An 18,168-nucleotide genomic window follows, 5' to 3' on the forward strand; every position below is an offset into this window, starting at 1 on the left:
ACCCAGTAGTTTTTGAGCAAGGTGTTGTTCAGTTTCCATGTGTTTGATTTTTTTTCCTTGCTTTTTCTGTTGTTGATTTCTACTTTTACGGCTTTATGGTCAGAAAAGATGTCTTGTAATATTTTGATGCTTTGGATTTTGTTCAGCCTTGCTTTATGGCCTAATATGTGGTCTATTCCAGGGAATATTCCATGTGCGTTGGAAAAGAAAGTATACTTGGCTGCTGTTGGGTGGAGTGTTCAGTATACGTCTATGAGATCAAGTTGGTTGAGTGTATTTAGATCTTCGTTGTCTTTGTTGAGCCTCTTTCTGGATGTTCTGTCCTTCACCGAAAGTGTTGTGTTGAAGTCTCCTACTACCACTGTGGAGCTATCTCTCTTTTCAATGCTGTTAGTTTTACGTAGTTTGGAGGCCTGTCATTGGGTGCGTAAATATTTATTATAGTTATGTCCTCCTAGCGTATTGACCCTTTAATCATTATATAGTGTCCTTCCTTATCCTTTGTGGTGGATTTTAAAGTCTATTTTGTCAGAGATTAACATTGCCACTCCTGCTCTTGAGTGTTGTTTGCTTGATATATTTCTTTCCATCCTTTGAGTTTTAGTTTGTGTCTTCAAGTCTAAGGTGTGTCTCTTGTAGGCAGCATATAGACGGATCGTGTTTCTTTATCCAATCTGCCACTCTCTGTCTCTTTATTGGTGCATTTAGTCCACTTACACTCAGTGTAATTATTGATAGGTATGTGTTTAGTGCTGTCATTTTGATGTCTTTTTTTGTCTGTTGTTGGCAGTTTCTTAGTTCTACTTAATTTTCTGTGCTGAGTCATTTTCCTTTATGTATTTTCTTTTCATTTTTTTCTTTGTTGTTAATTTTGTATTTTCTGAGTCTTTATATTTTCTTGTTTTTTTATTTTGACGTGTAGGACTGTTAGTTTCCTTTGTGGTGACCTTAATATTTACCCCTATTTTTCTAAGTTGATACCAGTCTTCTATTTCTTTATATCGCCTTGACTTCCTCTCCATATGAAAAGTCTATGTCCACATTTTTTAGTCCCTCTATTTTGTTTTAATGTTGTCATCTTTTACATATTGACATCTCTGTTTCCCTATTTTCAATGTTTTAGCTTTATTTTTTTGACTTCTCTATCTGGGTTGATATCTGGTTACTTTGTCCTGTGTTCTAGTCTTGAGTTGTTATCTGATGTTACTGATTTCCTAAACAGACAACTCCTTTAGTATTTCTTGTAATTTTGGTTTGGTTTTTCCAAATTCCCTAAATTTCTGTTTGTCTGGAAATGCCCTTATTTTGCCATCATATTTGAGAGACAGTTTTGCTGGATATATAATTCTTGGCTGGCAATTTTTTTTCCTTCAAGGCTTTATATATGTCATGCCATTGCCTTCTTGTCTGCATGGCTTCTACTGAGTAGTCAGAGCTTATTCTTATTGACTCTCCTTTGTAGATGACTTTTTGTTTATCCTAGCAACTCTTAAAATTCTCTCTTTATCTTTGGTTTTGGGAGGTTTGATTATGTCTTGCTGACTTTCTTTTGGGGTCTACCTTATGTGGTGTTCGATGAGCATCTTGGATAGGTATCTTCTCATCTTTCATGTCATCAGGGAAGTTTTCTGTCAACAAATCTTCAACAATTCTCTCCGTATTTTCTGTTATCCTCCCTGTTCTGGTACTCCAATCACTCTGAGGTTATTCCTCTTGATAGAATCCCATATTAATCTTAGAGTTTCTTCATTTTTTTAAATCCTTTTATATGATTTTTCCTCAAATAAGTTGGTGTCAAGTGCTTTATCTTCAGTCTCACTAATTTTGACTTCCATTGCCTCAATTCTGCTCCTATGACTTTCTATTGAGTTGTCTAATTCTGAAATTTTATTGTTAGTCTTCTGGACTTCTGATTGCTGTATCTCTATGGATTCTTGTAGCCTGCTAAATTTGTCATTATGCTCTTCTCTAATCTTTTTAAGTTCCTCTATTGCATGTTCTGCATTTTACCTAATTTCCTTCCCAATGTCTTCAACAGTTCTGTATATTAATCTTTTGTATTCTGTCTCCGGTAATTCCAAGAAATAATCTTCCTCCAGAAAATTTCTAGATTATTTTGGGAGCTTGCCAAAGCCATCGTGGTCTGCCTCTTTATGTGATTTGATATTGACTGTTGTCTCTAAGCCATCAATAAGTTATTATATTTATTTATTTTATGTTTGCATACTGTGCCCCAGCTTCTTGTTTTGTTTTGATATGCCCAAATAGGCTGCTCATGTGATCTAGCCCACTCACCGGTGCCCCTGAAGCTCCAATATCCTGTCACCAGGTGGCCAGACCTACCATTAAGTATGTGAGTCCAGGAGTCTTCCCACTCCTCCTGCATGGATTCAGCTCACGTGTCCATGTAGTCAGCCACCAAGTGTGTGGTGCAGGCTCTCACCTACAGTTCTAGCCAGGTATGGGTGATTGGTGTAGGCACAGACATATGGCTGGCTGCAGCAGGGGGACACATGCTGAACAAGGCAGGGGGCTGACGGCCACCCTTTAGTGTCCAGGAGGTAAGTGTGTCCCTGTTTCCTAGAATGCGTAGGTGTGTGGGTGTTGCAGCCAGACTATGAGCACCCAGTGCTGCTGGCTGTAAGGACTGGGATGCACCCCTTATTCTTGGACCTCTATTGCAGGTGGCTAGGTGGTGTGGGTGGAGCCACCAGCCCTCAGGCCCCTGATGTGGGTAGGTAAGGACCCTGCTTAATGGGCAGAGCAGTGTCAAATGTCACGAGCCTTCCAGTTCACAGTTGAAACAGCTGAAGTTAGACTTCAGGTATATACCCTGTTGTACCGAGGTAATAAGGGCCTATGCTGTTGAAATGGGCCCACACAAGTCTGTGTAGCGGGAAAGGCACTCCAAGTCCATGGATCCCTTATGCCTATGCCTAGGCAAAGGAGCTGTGCCTACCCTGAGTTCCTGGCTTAGGGGAGCTGGCAGATTACCTTTCCCCCATTTGTTAATTTGTTCCCTCTCCAAGGTCAGGAGAATGGCTCAGAGCACATGATGGGTCCTACTTCTGGCCCAGGGGACTCGGCAATCGCTGAAGCTGGACCCAGACCCAGTGCAGAGCAGGAAACAGGGAGGTAAATGGCAAAGAGGTTTTTCCCTAAGGAGGGTGTTTTTGATCCACACGGAAGGCCAGATGCAAATACTTATCTTTCGCCTCTCAAGGGCTGCTTCTCACTGGTTCTGGGTGGCCATGTAGACTCTGTGGCACTCAGTCTCTCTTGGTGTGGAAAATGCCTCCGGAGTGCTGCTGCTTGCCTGCCTCATTGCTCACCCCCGAGGTGATCCAGGCTGAAGGGCTCTGGCTCCCTCCGGGTCGGGTCTGGCAACTCCTTGCTGCTTCTGAACCATCTCTTCCTCCCCCTGCCACTCAGTCGGATTCCTCAACTTTGCCTTTGATGTTCAGGGCTCCTAGACTGTCATATATAATCGATTCAGTTGTGTTTTTGGATCTTTGTTGTAAGAGGGACCACCGAAAGTATCAGACTACTCCACCATCTTGGCCCCCTCCCCCAATCTGTTTTGAGATATAAAAGACAGAAATGAGCAGAGAGACATGGGGACCTCATACCACCAAGAAAAAGAGCCAGGAGAATAGCACATCCTTTGGACCTGGAGTCCCTGCACTGATAAGCTCCTCAAGTGAGGAAGATTGATGGCAGGGACCTTTCCCCAGAACCAACGGACAGAGAAAGCATTCTCCTGGAGCTGGCATCATGAATTTGGGCTTCTAGCCTCCTAGACTGCAAGAGAATAAATTTCTCTTTGTTAAAGCCATCCACTGTGGTATATCTGTTATAGCAGCACTAGATAACCAAGACAGTAACCACAAAGAAAGTTAAGAAACCTACTTATCAAAATGAAGAAAAACGTAAAGGCTCAGTAAACACAAAATCTACAATAATGAAAGAAATGAAAAGAAATTTCACAAACAAAAGGAACTCAGCATAGGAGAGTAAGAGGAACCAAGAAAACATCAGCACCAGAAAAAAGGCACTATAAATGATAGCAATAAACTTGCACTTATCAGTAACCACACTGAATGTAAACGGATTAAATGCACCCATAAAGAGACAAACAGTGACAGAATGGATTACAAAAGAAAACATGATCCATCGATATGCTTGCCTTCATAGACATATATAGAACACTCTACCCAACAACAGCAAAGTATACATTCTTTTCGAATGCATATGGAACATTCTCCAGAATAGACCACATCTTAGGTCACAAAGTAAACCTTCAAAAAAATCCAAAACACTGAGATAATACAAAGTATCGTCTCTGATCAGAACATCATAAAAGTAGAAATTAATAACAGGAAGAGCAAGGAAAAAAAATCAAATACATGGAAACTGAATAGCACCTTACTTAAAAACCACTGGCTAATAGAAGAAATCAAATGGAATAAAAAAAATCTCTAGAATCAAGTAAGAATGAAAACACATCATACTAAAACTTTTGGGACACAGTAAAGGCAGTGCTCAGAAGTCAGAGGTGCACACATCAAAAAAGAGGAAAGGGATAAAATCAAAACATTAGCCCTACACTCGAATAAATAGAAAGAACAGCAAAAGAAGCCTACAGCCACCAGAAAGCAAAGAAATAATGAAGATCAGAGTAGAAATAAAGAACAGAAGAACAGAAGTAATCAACAAAACAAAAAGTTGGTTCTTTGCAAGGATTAACAACATTGACAAACCACTGGCCAAATTGACAAAAGAAAGACAGCACAGGAATAGCCCAAGTGAGAAATGAAATGGGGGCCATTACAACAGACCCAACTGAAATATGAAAAACTGTAATGCAACAAATTTGAAAACCTAGAGGAAATGGGCAAATTTCTAGAAACATACTACCTACCTAAACTACTACAAACTGAGGCAGAAAATCTGAACTAACCCATAACAGGATATGAGATCGAAAAGGTAATTAAAAAAACTCCCAACAACAAAAAAGTCCTGGTCCAGATGGCTTCACTGGATAATTCTACCAAACATTCAGAGAAGAGCTTACACCAGTACTATTCAAACTATTTCAGAACATAGAAAAGGAAGGGATACTTCTGAATTCACTCTATGAAGTCAGCATAACCCTGATATCAAAGGCAAAGACACCACAAAAAAAAAAATTACAGATCAATATCTCTTATGAATATAGATACAGAAATTCTCAACAAAATTCTAGCCAATGGAATTCAGCAGCATTTAAAAGAAAAATAACACACCACAACCTAGTGGGATTCATACTAGGTATGCAAGGATGGTTCAATATTAGAAAATCTGTCAACACAATCCACCACATAAATAAAACAAAAGAATCACATGATCATTTCAATCAGTGCAAAAACAGCATTCGATAAAGTCCAACACCCGTTCCTGATAAAAACTCTCAATACAGTAGGAATAGAATAGATATTCCTCAACATAATAAAGGGCATCTATACAAAACCTGGAGCTCTGGTGGCCCAATGGTTAATTGCTTGGCTGCTAACTAAAAGGTCAGCAGTTTGAATCCACCAACTGCTCCTTGAAAACCTTATGGGACGGTTCTACTCTGTCCTAAAGGATTGCTATGAATTGGAATTGACTCAACGGCAATGGGTTTGGTTGGGTTTTATACAAAAGCAACAACCAACATCATTCTCAAGGGAGAGAGGCTGAAAACATTCCCCCTGAGAACAAGAACAAGACAAGGATGGCTGTTATCACCACTCCTATTTAAAACTGTGCTGGAAATCCTAGCTAGAGCAATAGGAAAGAAAAAAAGGGGAGAAGGCATCCAAATTGGTAAGGAAGAAATAAAACTATCCCTATTAGTGGAAGATATAACACCATACATAGAGAACCCTGAAGACTCCACAAGAAAACTACTGGAACTAATAGGAAGATTCAGCAGAGTAGCAGGATACAAGATAATATACAAAAATCAGTTGGATTCCTATACACCAAAAAAGAGAACTATGAAAAGGAAATCAGGAAAGTAATACCATTTACAACAGCCCCTAAAAATAATAAAATACTTAGGAATAAATATAACCAGGGACGTAAAAGACCTATACAAAGAAAACTACAGAACACTACTGCAAGAAACCAAGAGACCTATACAAATGGAAAAACATATGATGCTTATGCATAAGTAGACCCAACACAGTGAAAATGACACTTCTACCCAAAGCAATCAACAAATACAGTACAATCCCAATCCAAATACCAACAACATTCTTTAACAAGATGGAAAAACTAATGATTAACTTTATATGGAAAGGGACAAGGCCCCAGATAGTAAAGCATTACTGAAGAAGAAGAACAAAGTAGGAGGTCTCACACTACCTGACCTCAGAACCTACTATAAAGCTATAGTAGTCAAAACAGCCTGGTAATGGTACAATGACAGACACATTGACCAATGGAACAGAATCAAGAACCCAAATGTAAATCCCATTTACCTACCACCACCTAATTTTTGACAAAGGCCCAAAGTCCATTAAATGAAGAAAAGATAGTCTTTTTAACAAACGGTGGTGGCAAAACTGGATGACTATCTGTGAAAAAATGTAACAGGATCCATACGTCACACCATACACAAAAACTAATTCAAAATACATCAGAGACATAAATATAAAACCAAAAACTATCAAGATCATTGAAGAAAAAATAGGGTCAATAATAGGGGCCCAAATACATGGCATGAACAGGATACAAACCATAACTAACAATACACAAACACCAGAAGATAAGCTAAAAATTAAACACTTATGCTCATCAAAAGATTTCACCAAGAGTAAAAGAGAATCCACAGGCTGGGGAAAATTTTTTGCCTATAACATTGTCTTAGGCTGGGTTCTCTAGAGAAGCAAAAGCAGTAAGATGTATAAATATATATATAGAGAGAGATTATATCAAAGAAACAGCTCACGTGATTGTAGAGGCTAGAACATCCCAAGTCCGTGGATCAGGGTAGAGGCCTCTCCCAAGTCACACAGCTGCAGAAGCTGGCAAGCCCAAGATCGGCAGGTCGGAGAGCAGGGCTCCTGCTCACAGGCTGTGCAGATCGACGAATCCCAGGTTCGGCAGATAAGCTGACAGCTCAAGTCCCAAGAACGGGAGATGAGACAACAGGAAGCAGCCGCAGGATCCAGAGAGAGCAAAAAGCCAGAACATCTGCTTATATACAGATGTGGACCACACCCCCAAGAAGACTCCCTTTCATCTGATTGGCTACTCACAGTATATTCAATCTTGGGAGTGATTACATTAAAACACTGAGAATCATGGCCCAGCCAAGTTGACACACAATCTTAACCATCACAAACAATATATAACAAAGGTCTATTCTCTAAAATTTATAAGAAAATACCACAACTCTACAATAAAAAGACAAATAATCCAATTAAAAAAATGGGGAAAGGGTATGAAGAGACACTTTACCAAAAAAGACTTTCAGGCGGCTAACACATACTAGGAAACGCTCGCAATCACTAATCATTACGGAAATGCAAATCAAAACTACAATGAGATACCATCTCACCCCGTCATTACTGGCACAAATCAAAAAAATAGAAAATAACAAATGCTGGAGAGGTTGCAGGGAGATTGGAACTCTCATGCACTGCTGGTGGGAATGCAAAATGGTACAATCATTTTGGAAAACAATATGGCGCTTCCTTAAAAAGTTAGAAATAAAAATACCATACAATCCAGCAATACTACTCCTAGGAATATATCCTAGATAAATAAGAGTTGTCACACAAATAGACTTATGCACACCCATGTTCATTGCAGCATCATTCACAACAGCAACAAGACCGAAAAAACCTAAGCGCCCATCAACAGATGAATGGACACACAATGCAATACTACGTAATCATAAAGAACAATGATGAATCTACGAAACACCTCATAACATGGATGATCTGGAGGGCATTCTGCTGAGTGAAATAAGTCAATCACAAAAGTACAAATACTTATGAGATCACTATTATAAAAACTCATGGAAACATTTCCACACAGAAAGAAACGTTTGATGGTTATGAGGGAGAGGAGGTGTAGGGAAGGACAAACACTAACTAGATAGTAGATGTCATGGATTGAGTTGTGTCCCCCAAAAATATCTGTCAGCTTGGCTGGGTCATGATTCCCAGTATGGTATGATTGTGTTATCTGATGTGATTTCCTTATGTGTTGTAAACTCTATACTAAGATGAGATTATATGTGATCTCCTTATGTGTTGTAAATTCTATCACTGTGATGAGGTTATACTGATGAGGTTGACAAAATTAGTGTCTTAATGCAGTCTCTTTTGAGATATAAAAGAGAGAAAGCAGAGACACACAGGAACCTCATACCACCAAGAAAGCAGTGCCAGGAGCAGAGTGCGTCCTTTGGACCTGAGGTTCCCGTGCAGAGAAGCTCCCAGCCCAAGGAAAGACTGATGCATCACAAGCACCTTTCTCCAGAGCTGAAAGAGAGAGAAAGCATTCTCCTGGAGCTGATGCCCTGAATTTGGACTTGTAGCCTACTGGACTTTGAGAGAATAAATTTCTCTTTGTTGAAACCATCCACTTGTGGTAATTCTGTTAGAGCAGCACTAGATGACTGAGACAGTAGATAAGTGGCAACTTCACTGAAGGGTAAGACAGTACACAATACTGCAGAAGTCAGCACTACTTGACCAAGGCAAAGTCACAGAAACTTCATAGACACATCCAAATGCCCTGAGAGACCGAGCTACTGGGTTGAGGGCTGGGGACCATGGTCTCAGGGGACATCTAGCTCAACTGACTTAACAGAGTCTATAAAGAAAATGTTCTACATCTGACTGTGGTAAGTAGCAACTGGGTCTTAAAGTCCTGCGAGTGGACATCTAAGATACATCTACGGGTCCTATGCCAGCTGGAGCAAAGGAGAATGAAGAAAACCAAAGAAACTAGGGAAAGATTAGTTCAAAAGACTAATGGACCACAATCTCCACAAGACTGAGCCCAGAATAACTAGATGGTGCGTGGTTACCACCACTACTGACTGCTCTGGCAGGGATCACAATAGACGGTCCCAGACAGACCGGGAGAAAAATGTAGAACAATATTTAATGTAGAACAAAAATAAATGAATAAAATGTAAAACAAAACAAACAAACAAAAATGACCAGGCTTGCGGGTCTGACAGAGACTGAAGAAACCCTGAGAGTATGGCCCCACACACTTTTCTAACTCAGTACTGCAGTAACTCCTGAGGTTCATCCTTCAGCTAAAGCTTAGACAGGTCTATATGGCCAACAGTGCACACGAGAGGGATGTGCTTCATAGCTTAAACATGTATATGAGATTAATGGACATAGCAGCCCAAAAGCAAAGATGAGAAAGCAAGAAGGGACAGGAAAACTGGACGAATGGAAACAGGAAACACTGATAAAGATCAAAGACCACAGCCTTCAGTATGGATTACACTTCAACATAAAGAAAACAAAAATCCTCACCACTGGACCAATAAGCAACATAAATGATAAACTGAGAAAAGATTGAAGTTGTCAAGGATTTCATTTTACTTGGATCCACAATCAACACCGATGGAAGCAGCAGTCAAGAAACCAAAAGACACATTGCATTGGGCAAATCTGCTGCAAAAGACCTGTTTAAAGTGTTGAAAAGCAAAGATGTCCCCTTGAACTCTAAGGTGTGCATGATCCAAGTCATGGTATTTTCACTCACATCATATGCATGCAAAAGCTGGACAAATAATAAGGAAGACCAAAGAATTGAAGCCTTTGAACTGTGGTGTTGGCGAAGAATACTGAATATACCGTGGACTACCAAAAGAACAAACAAATCTGTCTTGGAAGAAGTACAACCAGAATGCTCCTTAGAAGCAAGGATGGCGAGACTATGTCTCACATATTTTGTTCATGTTGTCAGGAAGGATCAGTTCCTGGAGAAGGACATCATGCTTGGTAGAGTACAGGGTCAATGAAAAAGAGGAAGACTCTCAATGAGATGGATTGACATAGTGACTTCAACAATGGGCTCAAATATAACAATTGCAAGCATGGTGCAAGGTTGGACAGTGTTTCGTTCTACAGTATACAGCGTTGCTATGAGTCAGAACCAACTCAACGACACCTAACAATATCAATAACAACAAAGGAAGTTCTAAGTTACCTGATTTTTTTTCCCCAGGTTAAGTCCGTGTTGTTTAAAATTTTATTAATTGTTACTATTTAAGAGCAAAATAGAACTCCCCCCTCAAGAGAAATAATAATATAAAGAAACTGAGTACTTTTTAAGGTTTTATGCTCAGAGCCATGGAGTAGAGCATGATATAACCATTTTTTATCACTGCTTTGATCAGAATAACCTGCAGAAATTTAAACTTACATTTGGCATTTAATTTTCACACTTATAAAATTTATCTAAAACCTTTTGGCGAAGATCAAATACAATATTTAAAAAATTTTATGTTAAAAAAAACAGAATACAAGAAAACTACGGCTTTGAAATTTTTTTAATGCTGGAAAACATAGCCAGGGTTATGAATCTTAACTACACTGTAGTATTCACAATCATAATTACATTATTTTTAAACTATGAGGTTACCTAGTATTGTTATACCATAAAGTAGTTCTAATGAGCCCTGGTGGCACAGTGGTTAAGCACTCAGATGCTAGGTGAAAGGTCTGTGGTTCAAACCCCCCAACTGTTCTGCAGAAGAAAGATGTGGTAATCTGTTCCTGTAAATATTATAGCCTTGGAAATCCTATGGGGCAGTTCTACTGTCCTATAGGATCACTATGAGTCAGAATTGACTTGACAGTACATAACAACAACAAAATAGTTAAAATTATTAATTATTACTCATATGTAAGAGCAGAATCAGGAATTTTCTTTCTCGTATGAACGTTGATAGCTAGATCTGGATGTCAAACAGGCCTCTCCAACAGTGTGTCCACAATGAGGTGGAGTTCTCCATTCACCAGTGCTCCTCACCTCCACACCTCTGCCTCTCTGCGGCTCCCACATTTTTGCTCAAGGAGAAAACTCAGGAGGTTTGGCAAAGGATATTGGTGATGGTGGCACAACATGATTCATGTAATTGATTTCACTGAATTGTAGATGTGAAAAATGTTGAATTGGCAAATGTGTTACCTACACTTTTACAATAAAAAATAAAATTATTAAAAAATAGAAATATAAACAAACAAAAAAACTTAGGAAGCATTCATGAGTCCTCATTTTCTCACTACCCCACACTCATTCCATCAGCAAGTCCTATCTTCACAACATGCCTGTCATCACAACATATCTCTGCACTTCTGCCACTACCATCCTAGGTCACCTGGAATACAGTAATGTATCCTACCTAGTCTCCCTTCCTCCCCTCTTGCCCCATAAAATCAGCTGCCCACTCAGCAGCCATAATGATGTTTGTAAAACTATAAAGTAATGCCACTCCTCTGCTCACAAGCAATCACCTCTTCTAACTATGCTGCTCAAGGCCTTGTATGACCTGCCCCTCTTCCTCGTCTCCTCCCATCCATCGCTGTGCTCTAGCTATACTGCCAGCCATGGCTCCTGCCCTTGCACTCACTGTCCTCTCCTCCTGGGACCACCTTCCCAAATATTCTTGCTGACTCATTTTTGCATGACTCACTGTGTTACCCAGCCTCCAAGATGCCCCCTGATGATTCTGAACTCCTGGCTTTCATGCCTTTTTGTAATGCCCTTCTACTCTGAATCCAGGTTAGCTTATGTGAACTTGAGAATATAGCAGAAATGATGGTTGTCACCTGTGTCCTAAAAGACGGCAGTTTCTACTAGCAGAAGTCAGCTTCTACACAACGGAAATACTCAGGCAGCCCTGTGCAGTGGCTATGGTGAAAAGGAGCTAACTTGCCAGCCATGTGAACAGTCACCCTGAAAGTGGATCCTCCAGCTCCAATCAAAGCTGCAGCAGCCCCAGCCAACATCTCAGCAATTCAGGAGAGATCCCAACCCAAAACCACACAACAGAGCCGCTCTCAAACTACTGACCCACAGAAACTATGAGAGACAGTAAATGGCTACTATTACATTAAGCCACTACATTTTGGGGTGATTTGTTATATAGCAACAGCTAACTAATACATTCAGTCCCTCAGTTTATTCAGTTCCCTGCTCAAAAGTTGCTTGCTTAGAAAGGCCTTCCTTGATTTCCTATCTAAAATAGCCACCCAACCCTCATAACTCTCTATTCCCTGCCCTACCTATTTTTTCAGAGCACTTAGAATTACCTGCTATTGTACTATTTTTAGTTACTTATTGTCCTTCCCGCCACTGGAATGTAAGCTCCATGAGGGCAGGAATTTTTTTTGTTGTTGTTGCCTGTGCTGACTCCCTAAAGCTTAGAATCCTGTCTCACGCATAGTGGTCATTCTATCCAGGTATTATTCATTTGTATAATAGCGATTACTGTTTGTTTACAGACATGTCAGGAACTGTTCTGAGCAGTGTTCTGTTTATTTAATCCTCACAAGCAGCCTAAGGGGCAGGGCGATTCCCAAGTCACAGGGAGAAGAGGAAGGCTTAAGTAAAGGCCAAAGGTCCACAACCAGCAAATGACAAACTCAAACTCGAATCCAGGTTCCGCTGATCCAAATTTTGCTCTCAACCATTATCCTATATTGAAAGATTAAATAATTTAAAATTATGAAAATTCATGAATGTATAAATAATTTGTAGAGTTTACAAAAGAGACACTTTTCAGAAATTGTTAATCTATCTAGGTGGATGGGGAACAAGAGGGTGGGAGCAGCCCTAATAAATGAGAAGACTGTCCCAGAAGCATAGTGCTGCAGTGTACTCAACAGTAGACCTTAAAGCTAGTGTCTCTGAATAACTGAAAAAGGAGCAGATGTTCCTATGAAAGCAGGGTGACTCCAATTCCACCTCATTTGTGCTCTTTTCAATGGTATGGGTCTGCAGAAAAGCAGTGCTAATGAAGAATGGAGTTTATTAAAATGGCACTTTTGCTCCATCACCCTTAGAGAGCCTTCATAAATGACCATTTTACTCTCTTCTTTAGTCCTAATATGCAGATATTTAAAGCCTGTATAATCTGAGAGTTAGTTTTATACTATAGCTAAAGAAATCAAAGTCAAAGAAAGTAAGTAGTTTGTTTCCTAAGATCAAATAATATAGCCATACACAACTTGTCTGTGTTATATAAATAATACTTAAGACTCCAAGAGATCTTTAAATCTTTGAAATTCTTCCCAAAGTAATAATGCCTTCTACAATCCAGAATCTTCCAGAGACAGATTTGTCCTCATCTTAGGTGGGAGTCTTTTCCACTGCAAGAGAGCATGAGTAACTGTGGACACTTCATTAATCCCCTGCCACATGCACAGGCTTCTCTGAGCTGCTATATCCTATGCCATGTGTATCTGGAGAAACTAAATCTTCTATTCTGGACACCTGGATTTAGTATCTGATAACTGGACCAGTGACTGGTGTCCAAACAAAGGATGCTATGTAGATGACCAAACCCCTCTGAAGTGGCTTGTCCCTGAATTCTGCCCAATAGGGAAGCTTCATGCTTGACAAAAGCTAGTCTTAGGTGAGCAAATGCTAGGTACACCTAGCAAAGATCACTCAGCAGAGCAATATCTTAAGCAACACTAAGCTGCTTCAGTTCCAGAACATCCCAGTCCACAGAAACACATGGAGTCAAAGGTGATGGTTAGGCTGCTGGGATGGCTTCCTGCTATGTACACTTTCTGAATATTGTTACACTAAACTCCAATCAACAAAGTTCATCTGTGGGTCTCTCCCTGGCAAAAACAGCCCAATACTCTCATCTGAGCAAGCTCTATCTTCTTCTTCTACCCAGCCATCCAAGTTCTGCCTTTTGGAATTCCAATTTTCACACAACAGCTTTTAACGCCTTCACTCAGCTCCTAGGTTTTTTCGCCTCCACAGAATGACTCCTTGCTAGAATAGTTACTGTCCTGGAAGCGAGACACTTTCTAGTAAGTTCACGTCCCTCCTAAAGCATCCGTATTTGGGCATCTCCCTCCAGACATGGTGCAGCAAGGTAACGTTTACTGGTACTACCATCATCTCGTTTTGCTCACTACGTTCCAAAAAAGTTTTTAGCAATCCTCTCACACTATCACCTTATACTAAGCTTCTGGTCAATTAAAACATCTATGCATTTTTTTCATGTAAATCACTGTCAAGTCTATACTTACACAACAGATTTTGTAATCTAAATGCAGGTCTATAGCTTATCTATATTACATTTATCTTTTGGACTTCAACTTTTTCACATCTTGTTTCTATAATGCCAGGTATGAAATATTTCTCTTAGCTCAGGGTCAACAAAGAATTCAGTAAGCATACATATCTGTTTGTTGTTGTTTTCATCCAAGTTACTGATAAAAATACTGAACAGAACATGATCAAGGAAGAAAATCAATGACATATCACCAAAAATTTCTCTCTAGCCCTTCTCTGAATATGTTAGAGACATTTGTGTCAAGTTGCTAAAGCAATTATAAATCCACTCACATGGATGAAAATCCAGTCTTCATTTTTTTGTCTGCTACAAAAGTACAGAAAAATAACTGATGAGGAACTATACTCACACATTTCTATAAATAAAACTTCAGAGTTACAGAGTCCTGTTATGGTACCTTAGTTTCACATATCACTTCTAAAAGTTTACTGCAGTCTGGTGGCCAAGAGTATTTAATCACTTTTTAAATATCGTTTAAACATCTCTACTCTGACCAGATGGGGTCATTCCCAACTCTTATTCTGTTCTGATGCAGCCAATAGACTATAGCACCTTTTGGTAAGAAAAAAAGAAAAAAGTAGTCTACTAGAAGTGGGATAACACAGAAACTCCACATATATCTTATAGAAAATTTTGGCCACCATAAAACACATTAGGGAAATTAAATGCAAGTAAATATGGCAAATGGAGAGCGAGACAAGCCCTAAGCTATACTGCCACAGAATAAATCTGTCCATATGTAAATACCAAATAGCAGATTTAAGAGAGCTTATCAGAGTCCCAGGTGAAACTTGACAAGATTCAAGCCTTCTTCAATTTTTTTCTGGGAACAAAACATATACGTACATTATATTACTTTGGCAAGTGAATAAAAAATATAGTAGAGTAGGCAACAGCTATCATTTGATGTAAGTGATTTACATGGATGGAATTCAATTTACTATTAATTCCTCTCAGAAAACAGAGACAAATCCACATTTTCTATTGGTTTAAACCACTTTTTACTCAAACTCACTAAGGAAAGAATAATTTAATTCACAAAGATCAGCTTTATTGATTGATCCAGGAGACTCTTGGCACTTCCAAGAAGAATAAGACTGATGAAAAGAAAACATCACTTTGATATTCATTAGGGAATGAATACACAGATTTGTAGAGAAAGTCTTAGACTTGGTATAATTTATTTTCAACAAATGATCTCTAGCATAAGAAATCAAAAATAAACTTTTGAGCAATTCATTGGTGTACAGTCAGGGTGTAAGATACAGATATCTATAATTTTTAATATTAATTTCTATAGGAGGGATTGATTACAAAGCTGCAGGACAGCAACCACTTTTTCATGAAAATAAGAAAATGTGACAAATGAGGGCCTATTATCAAGAGTTGGTGGTACAGGAGATAGGGCATGGAATGTGGAGTGGTAAAGAATTTAAAACCAGAAGATTTAAGTTCTTATCCAGTTTTGACATTCACTTATATTTACATGGTGATAATAAAACCTAACCACAGGGTCACTGCAAAAATTAAATGAAATAATGTGTGAAAATACACATTTACAGACATTGTAAGACATTAAAAGTTTTTCTCAGTAGATATTAAGTTACTCAAAACTGGAACTAATCTTATTTTTTTATGCTGTGTACCTAGCACAATCTCAGACTCACAGAAGATTTTGACAAATGTTTGATGAATGAATGATCACCTAGAAACCATAACATGAATGACTGTTCTGACTGCAGGCATAGTTGAGCAAGACAGGTTTTATAATAAGCAAATGCAAACTTAAAAAAGTTTATGCCGTAATATAAAATAAAACAGAAATGAACTATATGTGTATTTATAAATACATTCACTCTATGCATACAATGGCCATGCACATATAGGTATATGGTTTAACAGTTCAAATATATTACGAAAACAGAAGATGAATGTGAACTCTGACCTTTTAATAGAACCTATCACCATCAAAGCACCTGAAAGTCACTCAAGTAGAAAACAAATTTCTACTTTGGATGATTATCTAACTTAGTGTATTCACTGCAGTGTGCTGCTATTTCTACCAAATATTTGTCACACATGATTCCTCTTTAGAAAACCTTCCTGAATGCAGTTTGAATTTTGTTTACAACATAAAAATCTTACTATCAAAGTCAATGTCCTCACTCACCTTGACAATTTTAGGGGTCATATCAGTTTTATATATAAAAAACTCTATGAAGATAATTGACAAAAGCAGGAACAGATTATCCAATAAGCAAGGTACACATGGGCTTACTTCTGCTTACTTTCTAATCTGTAGCGCACAATTTCACAACATCAAAGCAAACACAAGTAAGCCTGTGCACACCTTGCTGCCCATGCATACCTTGATTACTAGTTAACCTACCCCTGGATAGAAGGCGAGTTACCTGGGTCTGTAGAGGCAATGACATAGGTGTTTTGTTTTAACTCTTTTGGCCTGAATGAATATTCTCATCCGAGGGTCAAAGTACAGAACAGACGCATAGGCTCTGAATGACCATCTCTCTGGAAAACTGGAATAGAAAATATCAAAGGCCATGATGTAAAGGAAGGAACAAGAACATCTCTTCGAAAGGAAAAAAATCAGACTGTCAGGTTATGAAGGTTACCACTAAAAGCTTCAGAAACTTTTCTTCTAAAATTAACATTTGGCTAATGATAGTACAAACACCAGCAAATTATGTAACATTCACATACCTCATTAGGTAGAGCTACACAAGAAACTTATATTTTGATTAGGACTGAACTTTTGTTGGTAACCAACCATTCTAAGTAGACTTACCTTAGCAACAGAAAGCATACTTTCCATTAAAGTTGTTGACCAAACAGGACAAAATCAAATCAAATAAACACACCAATCCCCCTACTCGAAACATAACAAAAGGAATTTAGGCTCACATGAATAAAAAGCATTTCCAGTAAGTTTTTTTCAATAGAAAAAGATAATTTAAATGTTTCATTTACTTTTAAAATTATAAACAAGAAATATAAAACTTTATTTCATAAGTGCAATAAGTATTAAAATAAGTATTTATGGCCAGCTAAAGGGAGAATCCTGATGACTGGTGATAAGTGAAAGAGAGAAGAGAGAAAAATAAAGGATGGGAAGACAGTAAACTGGGAACACAGAAACAATGTAAATAGACTGTGAAGAAAACTACCATTTTACAACTGCATGTTATTGGGAAATCTCTATAGTGCTGTACACTGACAACTCTGGGGACATTCTCTATTAAAGTCCACTTAGGAACTGAAAATTCTCTCCAATTAGACAAGATATAAAGATCAAAAATAAGGTCAGCCATGCTGAAGAAGTGGTCTTCTTTATCTACTGGGTCTCAGAAGAGACTCCCAAGTGGTGAGAGCAGGGAGCAGTAAGCCCATGTGAAGCACTCTTCTCTCTCCTCCCCTTCTTCTGTTCCTCCCCTATCAAGCACCTGGTACTCAGCGCTGTCACTGCCTGATTATTTATCTGTATCCCCATCAGGCTGTTAACTCAATGAAGGTAGCATCCTAAATATTTGTTGAATGAATGTACTCAATTTTTCATGCCTTCTTTGACTTACTTTATGATGAACAACATAGATTCCCTATAATGCTACGGACTTTTTAATGATGCTATCAGTCTTTATAAATAAAGCCATTCACTTCGTGAAACTGAGATACAAATGTGCTAGTGTAGTTAGGGAATCTTCAGAAAATCTAAGAAAAAAAAATCCTAAGACTTTCCATTCACCAGGAATTGCTTCACATATACTCTTCAAGGGTTTTTCTTCTCTTGCTTCCTCCTAAATGTCTACTTTTCCATCCCCTTA

General features: G+C 38.7%; 1 protein-coding gene across 1 annotated transcript in view; it reads right to left on the minus strand.

The window, feature by feature from the left end:
* Positions 1-18,168, minus strand: part of MORC1 (MORC family CW-type zinc finger 1) — a 246,592-nt gene that overhangs the window by 192,233 nt on the left and 36,191 nt on the right. The window contains exon 8 of the mRNA XM_004378174.1: positions 16,741-16,866. Coding sequence (XP_004378231.1) covers positions 16,741-16,866 — 126 coding nt within the window. The remainder of the gene's footprint in view (positions 1-16,740; positions 16,867-18,168) is intronic.

The sequence above is a fragment of the Trichechus manatus genome, unplaced genomic scaffold (genome assembly GCF_000243295.1).
Source record: "Trichechus manatus latirostris isolate Lorelei unplaced genomic scaffold, TriManLat1.0 scaffold00055, whole genome shotgun sequence".
Classification (NCBI taxonomy): Eukaryota; Metazoa; Chordata; class Mammalia; order Sirenia; family Trichechidae; genus Trichechus; species Trichechus manatus.